At 53.3% G+C, this 13,411-nt stretch overlaps 4 protein-coding genes across 4 annotated transcripts; 1 reads left to right on the forward strand and 3 right to left on the reverse strand.

Annotated features, from left to right (window-relative positions):
- Nucleotides 1-168: 168 nt before the first annotated feature.
- BU25DRAFT_385391 (ribosomal protein L11) lies at nt 169-1,024 on the forward strand. Its single transcript, XM_033704365.1, has 2 exons — nt 169-336; nt 394-1,024. Exons 1-2 carry the CDS (start codon nt 208-210, stop codon nt 796-798), a joined length of 534 nt encoding a protein of 177 aa, XP_033565964.1. The 5' UTR covers nt 169-207; the 3' UTR covers nt 799-1,024.
- Nucleotides 1,025-1,091: 67 nt separating this feature from the next.
- BU25DRAFT_407415 (uncharacterized protein) lies at nt 1,092-3,727 on the reverse strand. Its single transcript, XM_033705527.1, has 2 exons — nt 2,369-3,727; nt 1,092-2,317 (listed from the first exon to the last, which is right to left on the reverse strand). Exons 1-2 carry the CDS (start codon nt 3,553-3,555, stop codon nt 1,177-1,179), a joined length of 2,328 nt encoding a protein of 775 aa, XP_033565965.1. The 5' UTR covers nt 3,556-3,727; the 3' UTR covers nt 1,092-1,176.
- Nucleotides 3,728-3,840: 113 nt separating this feature from the next.
- Nucleotides 3,841-4,958, reverse strand: BU25DRAFT_196631 (MFS general substrate transporter). Its single transcript, XM_033701054.1, has one exon. It carries the CDS (start codon nt 4,802-4,804, stop codon nt 4,004-4,006), a length of 801 nt encoding a protein of 266 aa, XP_033565966.1. The 5' UTR covers nt 4,805-4,958; the 3' UTR covers nt 3,841-4,003.
- Nucleotides 4,959-8,243: 3,285 nt separating this feature from the next.
- BU25DRAFT_437464 (membrane-associated tyrosine) lies at nt 8,244-11,741 on the reverse strand (the record flags this gene model as incomplete). The annotated part of the gene is made up of 3 exons (XM_033709007.1): nt 8,244-8,960; nt 9,009-9,838; nt 9,869-11,741. 3 exons carry the CDS (start codon nt 11,739-11,741, stop codon nt 8,244-8,246), a joined length of 3,420 nt encoding a protein of 1,139 aa, XP_033565967.1.
- Between the last annotated feature and the right edge of the window lie 1,670 nt (nt 11,742-13,411).

Genomic DNA, 13,411 nt, shown 5'->3' on the forward strand with positions numbered 1-13,411 from the left:
CCATCTTCCTAAGTCGACCTTTCCGGGCCATGTTGAGTACGGAAGTATATATGAAAGCCATTGACGAGCTCTGAAGTGTATTGAAGGACAATCAAGCGTTCCATCTCGACTTTGACATCAAGTCGGAAAAACTTTTCTCCCCTCTTCGTTGCGGACCTCCGAAGCTCTCCATAGACGCAGTTAGACATCCATCATAAACAATACACAATGGCGAAGAAAGCGATACAAAAAGACCAGATCGTCAAACTGATAGTCGGCGCGGGCCAGGCATCACCTTCGCCACCCGTCGGTCCCGCGCTGGGTAGTAAGGGAGTGAAGAGCATGGATTTCTGCAAAGTACCCAATCCCCCCCCCCAACTCCATATCTACACCTCCACTTACACACATACACAGGAATTCAATGCGCGCACAGCACACTACAACCCCGGCACACCGATACCCGCACGCATCACCGTCCGACCCGACCGCTCCTTCCACTTCTCTCTACGCACGCCTCCCACAGCAACGCTCCTCCTTTCTGCTGCCGGCGTTGCGCCGACCAGGAGTAAGATTCGTGGCGCGGGAAATGTACCAGGGCCGATGAATAACCATGAGGGGCAGAAGGGAAAGACAAGTACTAGCAGCCCAACGGTTGGCAATGCGGTGAAGGGGACGGTGGGGACGGTTAGCTTGAAGCACGTTTATGAGATTGCGAAGATTAAGCACAGCGAGACAAGACTTTCGGGATTGAGCCTGGAGGGAATTGCAAGAAGTGTTGTTGGGCAAGCAGGGAGTCTGGGCGTCGTCGTTGTGCCATAGATGTAGAAGGGGATTGTCTGTGGATTTGTACGATCAAGGATGTGACCTGGCGTAAAGAGATTTCTCGTTGCATGAAGCAGGACTTCCGTGCGGAGCCCGCACATTACTGGAAGTGCAGGAGCGGCCTGCTGTCTATGAGGTTTTGTACGAGATGTGTGTATCTATGATTGAAGCAAATCATAGCATCTGAAATGGAACGATTCATGCGTGTTTCCGGTAAGGTGGCAGTCATGGATCAGTCAACATGAAAACACAGTAGGCTGGAGAGCACGTCTAAGGATATTATGTTGATTCTTAGCATAAAAGTCAGTTCTCTCGTTGAGGAGCCGTCGATTGGCCTCGCGGCAGTATAATAACAACGGTAGTTCTGCATTTACTTCAGACGAACCCGTAAACTCCACCTTGCTCTTGGAACTTCAACTGATGGTCTCGCAGATCAGCCCATAGCCTTAGCTCCGTCTCTTCGTCCACATTGGCTGACGGGTCGCTTGCTTCAGGACTGACCCGTTCCAACTTGCTTAAGATATCGAGGAACTTGTACAGATAGTCCTGATGCTGCAAAGCAACACTACCTTTCCTCTCCTTCGGTACATCGAGTAGTGTACGGGCGATCGAGCGAATCTTTTGGGTCTGTGTGGGAACAAATCGTAAGCTGGCGATCGGGCTGAAGCTTTGTGCGCGCAAGATGAAGTGAGTCGGACAAGACAGGTTGAGGTCATCGGCTTGATAGAGGAAATCAGAATCTCGCAAGTGAAGCAGTATACTTACGAATGAATCGCCGTTTGGTTCCATATTGACCATGTCGATGCTGCCGAGCACAACCAGTAGGTCCTTGACGACAAGCTCTCGCTCCTCGGACATCGTCTTCTCCAGAGCTTCAGCGTCTGCGGCGGAGCTTGATACAAATCTGTCCAATCCGGTCGCCAGAACGCTTGGGGAGCTCTGAATGTTGCCCTGAGCTTTGGAGTTGGCCTTCTCCTGAAGCATGAAGTACTTCTCCACGAGGTAGGAGCGCGTGGCTAGGTGACTAGCATACACGTTGGCCTTCTGGATCTCGTAACGACGCAGATCCAGGGCTCCGGCAGAAGCAAAACTGTTCAATGCAGGATCACGCATGCCGTCGAAGTCTGGCAAGGGTGGAAAGTACGGCTGCTTCGGCTGCGCGAGGTTGTCACGTGCCGCTTTAGACTGTACCTTGAGGACATCTGGTATACTCTCGAGAATTTGCCTACAGCGATGCAAGCTCTGCTCGAATATGCGCTGCTGTCGATCCCAGTCGAAGACCTCGTCCATGCCAAACGCCATCTCGGCGGTGGAGAGTGAAGAGTACGACAAGAAGATACGGACGTTTACGTTGAACCCTGTGATGAGGGAAACGACACCATGTTGCTGAGCGTGTATCTCGTCTGGAAAGATATGAACATCGTCCACTTCGACAGGTAGTGGCGGCAGGGGCTCAGTGGGTGTCGCAGGTGCAATTGTTAGCTCTCCAAACGAAGCACCGAGTTGCTGTATCGTCCTGCTCGATGATTAGCATATGCACATACTCCCTTGAGCGCCCAAAACCTACCGTACGCCAACGAAGACGGTCCAGAACACCCTTCGTCCAATCTGCTCAGTGATATGGTCCAGCTTGAAGTCGCGTGCGCCATCGAAGTTTGGCCCATTTGAGCCCCACGCGCTCGGTACAGCTCCAAGATGTGTGTAGCCCTGTTCATGTGCCTTGTGTAGGCCTAGCGAACGGATGATAGTCAGGCATTCGGCGAAGTATAGTCGCAATTGGCGCCATTGGAAAACATACGCGCCCGTCAACCCCAGGAAGTAACTCGTACACGCATCGTATACATTCAAGGAGGGTCGATCGAGGTAGCCAGGCCCTCGCGCCTGGGCGCATACCTCACGACACTTGTCCACCAGGGACAGATGAGAAGGGTACTCATGTCGAGTCTGTATCTTCAGATGCAGGCGTGGCTTGCGTGGGAACGAAGACACAAGACAGGCGATCATGGACGCCAGCAGAGCGAGGAAGGACGGATTCGAGTAGTCTTCACGGCGAGCCCACGCTTCTCGGAACGATGGTTCGTGTGGGAAGGGACACAGCGGATGGACGTATGTGAAGAAGTCGTCGATCAAGGCATTCATGGTGTTGGGGGGGCATATGGTCTCGGCGGAGAGCTGTGTAGGATTCGACGACTGCAGCTGGGCCAGCGCGTGGGCGGCGTTCGTGGGTGACTGCGGCGACGCATGCCCTGAAGCAGGGTCTGTCTCGTCCAAGCGACGCTTCTTGATGGCTTCAGCATGGCGGTTAGGAGGTCCTCGTCTCCTGCTCGGACGGTCGAAGGTGCATGGAATCTCCAGCGCCGAGCAGGCCCGACACGGCGGCCCAGATTCGTCGCATTTGACCTTGCGGATGCTGCACGAGTCGCAGGCCTTGCGCAGGCGGTTGGGCTTGTTGTTATGCTGCTGCTGTTGCTGCTGCACTGAGGGTATCTGCACCTGCCTGGGCGGCGGCGGCGGCGGTGCCGGGCGCTGGTCGGTCAGGGCATGGTTCGCGTGGAGGGCCTGCGCCTGCAGCACCTCGTTGATGTTCTCGAGCTTGTGGTAGCCCGGCTCTGGTGGTGGTGGTGGTGGAGGATAGGGCACTCCCCGCTGCAGCTGGCCGTCGAGCAGCTGCGCATTGGGGTGCTGCGGGTAGAGCGGCGTGTAAGGATGCGGCGCGTCCTGATCAGGCGGTGCTGGGTACGAGCTCTGCGACATGATAGATGCTCGCGCTCGCGAGTTGTTCTACCGCAGTTCTACCGCATAGAGTGCGCGTCAGGCGAGAGGCGTTAGCTCGAGAGGACCGGACGGATTGGACGGCAGTGGCAGGCAAGGTCAGAAAGGGACATCCCTAGTCAATTGCTTGGCCTTCGCACGTACCTAGGTACTTTCACTCAGGCTCGTGGTCAAGAGAAAGTTTTGCGAGCATCACAGAGCGCGCAATTGGATGCATTCGGCAAGTCCCGGCCGACAGGAACGCTGTAACTGATCGATGTAGATCCGTCACAATCCTCCAACATGGCGTACGCTAATGCTGAGGACACCTGAGAATGTCTACTATGTGACAGTATAGTTCTCTTGTGGGAGCTATCTTCACTCTGTGCGATGGACACGTTGGTACTACTCATCAGGCCTGTTCCTTGTTTTTGCTCTTCTCTGCATCCTATCACTTCCCTTCTTCCTTCAACTTCTCATCAACAGGTCTTGCCAGCTCAGCTTGTGGCATCAGGAACCAAGCAGCAACAAATGCAAGCGCATCTAGTACCGCTCCCACGATGAAGACGATCCTGAACCCCTTCTGATAGGTCGATGAAAGTGCCAGTCGGAGCATCTTGATACGCTGATCATCAGTGGATTCTTGATACCTTGCTGGCGAATCCAGGAGTAGTTGGATCTCTGGTCTCAACAGTCCGTATGGTGTAAGGGTGGCGCGAATCGCATTGTTGATGATCGTCTCTGATATTGCCAGTCCAAGGGTGCCTCCAAGGTTGCGTATGAAGTTCCGGAAAGAGGTAACGACCGCCATGTGCTTGCGTTCGACACCAGCTTGCACGGCGATGAGCGACGGCTGCAACGTGTTGCCGAGCCCGAGGCCTGCAAGCAGACCGTACTCAACCTGCTTCCCCAGCGACGGACTGTCTAGCGTTGAGATGAGACCCAGTCCGACTGCCCGTACGGCCCAGCCCACAAGGAGGCACTCTTTGTAGCGTCCGGTCTTGTGCGCAACGAGACCGGATAATGTGCTGAAGAAAGCTGCCAAACAGTTAGTGTCTGAAAAAAAGGCTGCTAGGCTACACTTACTTTGCGTGAGATTTATGGGCAGAAATAAAGCTCCGGACTCAACAGCAGAGTACCCATACACGAGCTGATAGAACAACGGGATGTAATAAACCTGGACCAGGAAGTTCCAGCCGTTGATGAACATGGTCAACACTGCAGAATACACGCTAAAATGACGTCCATGCATCCTTCAAACAGCGTCAAGGTCATGCCAGGTATGTAGAGTCACTTCAAAAGTCATGTCGCAGTCAGAGGTCGCAGTTGCGCCTTCATCTGTTGCGACTTGCCATACCAATATGTGGATGAGTACTTCGACAAGCTCGGCGACAGCTCATTCCGCTCAATACGCAACAAGGTACGTAAGTTGATCGTCAATCCGGGTCTTCTCTGACTTCTGAAGAGAATCTGGCTGCCGTTGATCTTTATCGCTACGACGAAGCTTGGGAGCTAGAACCTACACGTGCGCTCTTCCAGTTCGTTGATAACGTGAGTGGGGCCAGACCTGCGAAAGCCAGACGATTTCGCTCCCAGTCAGTAAGACTGGCTGAACAAGTCTCAATACATCATGGTCAGATCCTGGATAGTAGAGACTTTCTCGACACGCACATTTGGTACCATGTTGGCTGGTTCTGGAGGCGTAATGGAGTACGATGAGAAAGAAGGATGCAGCGACGCCCATGGGCAAGGATAACCTGGGTTTGGGAGGCAGAGAAAAAGGAACAGACATACAGATCAAGTATCTGTGTTCTGGAAGTTAAGAAACTCGACTGGAATTATAAAGGGGAGAAGGGAGAATAGTGTGTATTTCCAACCCTTCAGCAGGTCACAAAAACCGAGCGAGTCTCATGCAAAGTACTTGTTGCCCAGCAAAGCTCAAATGTTCAGGGGCTCGAGGTTCCAGGCCTTCTCAGGCTCGGGCTTGAATAAGATGCGCTGTTTTGATCCACACGAGAACATAGCGAAAGAATGTTGCTGCTTTTGAAAGCCAGAGGCCACTGAACATGCAGTGGACAGTCCGTTCCTTTTAGGAGCAGAGAACCATGTCATGAAGATTGTCTTATTTCTGGAAAATAGTGGATCAAGGTCGATGATGGGAAAGGATCCGAGCAGTGAAAAGCAGCTATTACAGCCTTCCTCCACAAAAATCTCATGATGCTTTCGCAGTGGCGCTTTTCGAAGCATACGACGCCACTATCCCACATCTTAAGTGTACGGAATGGGCATGAAGTTTGCAGATTCGTTTTTAAAAGCTTAGATGTTCGAAGTGGAAAAATGTTGGAAGCAAAAATAGAAGGGAGCAGCGGTCATGAGAGTCTTTGTGGCGACATTGATGGCCACGAAAGAGTCTTGACTGAGATTTTAGTCACAGGATAGAGAGTGAGTTCTCATACATTTGGCGAACAGGAAGACAAGAGCATGGAGCTTCGTATTGATATTCTTAGTGCAGAATCATGTTCCGTAGCTCGACTTTTTTTTTTGAAACAGGAAAGAACGCTCCTCACGGACATGAGCCGAGAATCGAATGTCTTTTAGTACACACCCATTAAGTGTTTGTCGAAGAGACGATAGTAGTAGAAATCGGCATGATCTATAGAGACTTTGGGACTAAGTGTTTCCATCCCTCACTGCAGATTAGATGCCCTCATAAAGTTTGAGAGGATGGATGCCAGCGATATTGCCATTACTTTGCGGTCCTTAGAATGAGAACCCATCAACTCAGCGAATTTCTATTTTGCCGCGGCACATCCATCCCAATTGTAACTTATGCGAACATGATGTCTCCCGTGGTACAGTCTCAGGGTTGCAGGCATGTGATTATGGATATGGAGGTCACGGCTCAGCGACCTCAGATGTACCAGAAACGAATAGGTACTGGACACAGTGGGTTTTGTAGACCACAGTTCATTCCAGAAGTCCAGACACAAGTCAAAACATAGGAAGGCTTGGTGTTTCTTTGAAGGGAAACACACACGCAACCTGCGTGTTGGCTTTTGTAGGTAAGAAGAAGCTCTTCTCCGCACGCTCACATGCCTGCATTCGTGGTAGTTTTTGACCCTGATTGGAGTCAGAGTGATGAACTAGAAGAAACAGAGCTAAGCGGGTGGTACTTTTATGCCAGCAAAGAACTTCCCACAGACATCGAGGTTTGCCTGTCTCGTTTCTGCGCAGTCTCCCTTCTCATATATCCAAGATCCATTTGGATTTCTAGGAACTTCAGCTTTCCACAGCCACAAGACGATCATGACGTAACTGTAGTCTTCTTTTCGATGGGTGTCATAAGGAGTCAACCGCGGACAACAAGCCATCGGTCGTCCGCGTTGAGTTTTTTTTTGGGTGGTTGAGACATGAAACCAGTAGCTGCACTTTCGGTCAAGAGCCTTGGAAATAACAGAAGAGCCGGAAGCGACCAGAACATTAGCCTTCTTGAGATCTGTTTTGGATGAAACACATAGTCGAAGTGCACGATCTTTTCGATTCAGGCAAAACCACAGAGACCATAATCAGAGAGCCTTGGGGATTCGGAAAAAGAATACTTATATGCCACGCTCAGATCTGCTTGAGACCATGGCGGCTTTGGAGACAGCATTTTGGCACAGAGAGTCCTCTCATTGGTGTTCCTTGTTTATCTTTTCGAAGCAGAGACAGAGTCCATGGACCTGTTCATCGGTCTTTTAGAAACCATAGGTTCGGATAAAGGCTATGGGTTGATGGTAAAGGAAGAGCACACCGAGCCATGTGCCGGTCCTTTTCCTGTTTCTGGCAGGCACCACATCGTTGCGTTGACTCATATTTTGGAAGACGAGCAAGAGGAAGATGCGGGTTCAAAGTCGAAACATGAGTAAGAGACGGACTTATGCATTTGCATCCGATTACATGTTAGCGAGACGGTCAGGGGGAGGGTGCGTTTGTTCTTCTTGAAGGTTTCCCGGCACCCACTTCCCCCGGTTAATCCCCTCTCACATGACCTGCACCTACCGTAAGCGACCGCAATGTCGTAAGTCGTACATCACACACATCACACCTGACAATCGTGCAAAATTTGTTCATATGGTCATGATATCGTGATATTGTTTCTCCAACATTACCCTCGAGATCCACCATGCCACCATTCCCCTATACCGCAACAGCAACCGTATACACAGCGCGAGGCGGACCGCAGCCACCGACCCACCAGTACTGAAAGAAGAAAAGTCGTTGCCATAATCGTCGCAACGATTCAGAGAAAGCAAAGGTATAACGCCAGTCCCCAGTTCGCGCATTTCCAGCTGCGAAGGTATCCTTGGGGGATGCTTTATGCAACGCGAAACTCCTGAAACCCAGATCAAGAAAGACATCCCAGTTCCAAAGAAGTCTGGCCGTGAACTCGTAAACAGAGACAACTCGAAAGGTAGAGTCGTCGAAGCAACAAGATGATGATGCTTTTGCCCCTTGGGCCTGAACGCCGGTTAACAAAAAAATACAAATGAAATGCTGGCGGCATAGTACTGGTCGAATTGTACTATACGGCAAGATTTCGGCAGGTTGTTGCAGATCAGCATAACCAAGAAAGAGTGCTAAATGAGGTAAAGCACAAGAGATCGGAAGGAGGCGAGCAATGGCTATGGACAGAAGACAGGTGAAGCAGCTCAGCTCATGTCCATCATGTCGGCGTCAGCGTTGTCGAGCGCGTATGTGGCCAGCACATCCTCGCCGGGTCCAAAGTTGCCCTCGTATATGGTGGCTCCCGCTCGCCTCCTGTGGTCGACCCACTGACAACCAAAGCACTGCAGGACCTGCTCAGCTGTTGGTCGCTGGTCAGGGTCGGGGTGCAACATCGCCTTGACGACCTGATCCATAGTGTTGGGGTCGGTGTAGTCGATCATGAACTTCGGGGCGCGGGCAAGTTCCTCCTCTGGGCTCGAGGCTGTCCGTACCTGGACCGTTGGCTGAGGCTCATCTGACATGAGGAAGGTGTCAAGAGAGTCCGGAATAGGGTCGCCATTGCCATCGCGGCTCAAGGTGCTGCTGTCGGCACTCCAGGTCAAGCTTGGCAGTACGTGGTCGAACTCGCCTGACCTGAGCTTCGTCCAGTATGTACCATTCTCAGGGATGACACAGTTGCCGGCGATCTCAGTCAGCATCATGCCGAGGGCGAATACATCGGCAGGCTTGTCGAAGCGGCCGCAAAGGGCCTCTGGTGCAAGGTAGTGGCGATCGCCTTCGCCGTCGATGCCTTTGGGTGCAGGCCAAGAGCTAGCCAGGCCGAAGTCAGCGATCTTCAGCAAACCTCCAAAGTCGATGAGAATGTTCGCCGGCTTCAGATCGAGGTGGATGTACCCCGAGTTGTGGATGAAGGTAAGTCCCTGTCACGTCGTTAGTACAAGTCTGATGTACATTCATGGGCAGCTTACCTGTGACAGTTCCAGCAGTATCTTCCAAATGCGGAAATCATCGAGACGGCTGCTATATCCAACTGTGTCAAGGAAGCGGCGCAAGTTGCCACCCTCGCAGTACTCAGTCTGGATGTATAGGTGGGCGTTGGCCTCCCAGTGGTCGTCGACGTTCAAGACGTGGTCGTTGCCACGAAGGGCATACAGGATCTCAACCTCACGCATCTTGCGTTCGCGGTCTCCCTTACCGGTGTACGGCTTCTTCGACTTCTTGACGACCCATACCTGGCTACCAGCTGGAGAATTTGGTGTTGAACCCTGCACAGGCTGGCTGACACGGTAGACCTTAGAGAACTCACCCTCGCCACCGTCAAGCTCCTTAACTTCATGGAAGCGCGAGCTAATTGCCTCATCGACGTCGTTCTTAGTAAGACCGATGGGAATGGCACCCCTGTTCTCAGCGAAGAAGACAGAGTGGTCACGTGGTGTGGTTGGTGTGGCTGGAGGGAAGGTGCTAATGCTGCTGTTGAAGTTCATCGAACCACGCCTGTTACCCACGATCGACAGTCGGTTCTGCTCAGCTGGCTGGAAGGATGAGTCCAGACCTGGAGACCCCGGCGACGAAGAACCGAACGAGATGATTGATGCTAAAGGCTGGTTAACATTGATCTTGTAAGTGGGAAGAAGAAGAGATGTACGAAGTATCTGTTGCGAAAGCGGGGATGGACGAGCCAATGTTTTGGTGCGCCGCAAGAACCGAGTTCGAGCAAGAGAAGCTTGTACAGAAGAGGAGTTGCAGTCCGCCGAGTCGAGATGCTCACGAGGTGGTGAAGTGCTTTCGTCGTGCGAAGCTGCGGTGATTGTGTTTGAACTAGACTTACAGTTGAAATCGTTGACAATCTCTGGTGCAGCGAATGTATCGTTGCCAATAGTTGGTCGCGAGCGGAAGGTCTTGCGCCTGAGGCTGCTCTCCTTGGAACGGCGACTCGATGCACCATGGCCCTTAGTAGGGGTTGGTGGCATATCGTCAACGCTCGCATCCGTGTCAGCCATGGTGTCAACCATAGTGCGGTTGGCAGTCGGCGACTGGCTGTCAGGGAGGTCGTCATCACCATCTACGCTAACGATGCTTCCTCGACGCTGAAGCGATCCGCCCATGTTGCCAAAGACGCTCGTGCCCTTGCCAAAGGACTCGGTAGAGAACTTGGACACATGTGCACTAAATGGTGTGCTTGTGGTGCCGAACTGAGGTTGTGGCCTGTTCCAATCACCGAACAGACTCCCACCTCGCTTGACGAGGGGAGTGTCGATAACGTCGGTCCTGTCTGCCTGCGCAGGAGGGTACGACTGTCTCTTCGACGGTGTGTCAGGCATAACATAGACATTGGCAGGCTCGTCTGCATTTCGGTTCTTCTTCGACATAAGGCCAGTGGAGAATGCAACCGGGGCTTGCTGCACAGACTTGAAGGGTGTGTCAAACGAGTCATGCTCTCCTTCTGGTGCGTGTGGGCGCGGTACGCCGATTGGCAGAGATCGTGAAAATTGGTGACTCTGGTTTGGCCGACTGGGTGGAGCTGCGAAGTGGGGTGCTCGCGGCGGTGCCATAGGAGTGAATCCACCGACGCTTGACGTAGTTGAAGATGGAGTGTGTGCATGCGATAGTGGGTGAGGTTGCGATGCGCCGGCAGTGTTGCGAACAAAAGGTGTAGGCAACCCCATGCGCCCAGCATCGAACGTCGATTTGCGGAAAGGGGTCTGTGTAGGGGTTGTACTTTGGCCGATAGCGCCGTCGAGTGACATTCGGTTCCTCGACTTGGAGGCTGCAAGGCCAGGCATCACAAACTCACCGTCGAAAGCTGGCTTTGGTCGTGGTGAGTTCGCGTTTCGTTGCATCACTGTAGATTTTCTTAGTGATGTCGCCCTGCGCATAGGCGATTGCGAAGGTGTGGAAAAGTCAAATCCGTTTCTGGTCTCCTCGTTCTCCATAGGTGACTGTACTGCGTGTATACTGTTGCGCGATGGTGGCTCGCCGAATATACTCTCGAAGTCGTTACCAAGATTAGAGACGCTGTGCAGACTTCTCCTCTTGGCGACTGGGCTGAAGCCAGTCGGTGTCCCGCTTAGGTTCATAACACCATCGTTACGCTTGAGAGGACTTGACTTAACGGGCGCGCCAGGTGAAAGATCTGGGCGTCGCTGCGCAAACTCAAACTTGATCGGCTGGTCGTTCAAGCCGAACTTCCTGCAGTCAGTGTCCATGCTCTCCAGAGATTCCGAGCTTGAAGGGCGCGCGGGTGTGTCGTTTTCCTGACCCAAAGTGGAGCGCGTGTAAAAGGGCGTTGTCGAGTTCCCTCCGGTGGGTGAGTCGCCCAGGACGTTGCGACGCGGGCTTTTTGAGTTCTGTCGTATGCGTGGCGAGGCCTTGAAATTTGCTGTTGATCGTCGCAGGGTGAACTTCTTCTTGGCTGGCATGGCCTGACCCAGAGGTGACTCAGGGAATGTCTTGATGGGACTTGTTGGCTTGTGCGCTTTGGGGCTGAAGGCGCGCGCGAGTGCTAGTGGTGAGATGGGTGAGCGTGGCGAGTCCGATTTGTGCAGCTGGAAGCGCGAGGGTTTCGAAGGTGAGCGCGAGAGAGAACGGCGCAGCTGTTGCAGGTGGGCGAAGTGGGTGCCGTCCAGGCGGTAGGTAGGTGAAGGCAAGTCCAGGTGCATAGTGCCGCCCTCGCGGTGCGGCGAGTAGGAGGCGAAGGCCATGGCAGAATCAGGCGTCGTAACCGGTGGCGGAGTCCTGGGGGTGAGAGGTAAGGGTGAAGGAGTGGCTGGCGGTGTTGTGGGTGGAGACGTCGTGGTGGGCGAGCGGGGTGGCTGGTCCTCGCGTGGTGTTGACGGACGCGCTGAAGACAGCGTGCAGCGTGGCAGGACGGGTGAGGCCAGTGCTCAATCGATAACGATAGCACACAGTGTTTGGGAATTGGTGTGGGTTGGAGTGCCGTTGGGAGAGGAAGAATGCAGTGCGAGGAATGCGCGCGACAGCAGCGCACTTGTCGTTCAATCTACACGTCGCAACCAGGAGTTCCCCCTCAGCGAACAACGACCGACTGCAGATGCTCGAACTCCATGCAAGGCCTGTCGATGCTACTCAGAGGGCGAGAAGAGCCGCGCGATACTAGCAAAGGTGAAAGTAGGTGGACGTGTCGCGGAGCGATTCGATGCGGTGACGCGGAGCCGGAATGCGCTGTTGTTTTGATGTTGCGACAGGCTGCAGGCGCGACCGATGTGGAGGCAGGCGCGACTGAGAGTCGATGACGGAATCGCAACAATTGAGTCGGAGCGTGAACGATGGCGATGGAGAGACCCTTACTGCGCTCTTGCAATCGGAATCGACGGACGGGGATGGTATATGGGAAAAGGCGCGCACGCGTAGGAGGTAGGTGCGAAACAGCAGATGGCGGTGGCTGGCAGGTCCGAGCGCCTGCTGTCTTTTGCGAGGCCACCCTGCAGGTGCAGCCCGCCGTTGCGAGTCGCGCTTGTTTTTGAACCTTGCGAACCAATCGAGCCCACTCTTCCAGGCACAAGATGAAGCAGCGCGCCAGAATAGCGGAGAGACAATCGATTCAATTGTGCGAAAAATGCATGAACTGCGTTCTGTGTGCAGATGCAGACTTTTACGTTCGCTGGGTGTTCGCTGGGCACACTGGGGTACTCGCCACTTTAGTGCAGGTGCGCGTGTTGTTGGTAAACAGACCAAAACGGTCTACTCCACTCGCCACACCTCTTACCGTGTTTTGATCTGCGATCCCATCACAACATGGATGGGATGACGCTCGCACCACGCACCACGCATCGCTAGGCAGTAGCATCGCCGGGATGCCCCCTTTACCATCGCAGGCCCCATTTGCAGCCCACGCGAGGTCCAAATGAAGCAATTTCGTGCTCATTCATGCAAAAAGGGGCGATGCGGCAGCGGCCCGCCGAGGATAACGAACAGGCAGAGGGACCGACAGGACGACGACAGCCTTAGTTCTCCACACTATGATTGTCGATGCAGCGCCTGTCGGACCTTTCGGTGGCCTCTCCTATCGATTCTGTGGGTTTGCGGCGAAGCTACAGGCGACTTTGCCTGTCAATCGTTTGTTTTGGGTGCCGTGGCTTCGAGAGCCATGTTCATCATCACAGACCGGGAGGGACGGATAATGACTTCGTGTGACCTGAAGCCTCCACAGCCGCCGTCATGAATACAAAATAGCATATGTTGTGTTCACTCATGTCGTGTTCAGCGTCTCTATCAGGGCGACTCGCCGTCTTACAATGCTTTTCGTGCTGAGCGGCTACTCATCCAGGGCAAGCAATGCTTCATTCCTTCGTTTCGAACAAGATGAAGCAATCTGTGTCCTACAGTTCACGGTACCTGGGCCGAGCATTCC

This window comes from Macroventuria anomochaeta (assembly GCF_010093625.1).
Source record: "Macroventuria anomochaeta strain CBS 525.71 unplaced genomic scaffold BU25scaffold_4, whole genome shotgun sequence".
NCBI classification, from domain to species: domain Eukaryota; kingdom Fungi; phylum Ascomycota; class Dothideomycetes; order Pleosporales; family Didymellaceae; genus Macroventuria; species Macroventuria anomochaeta.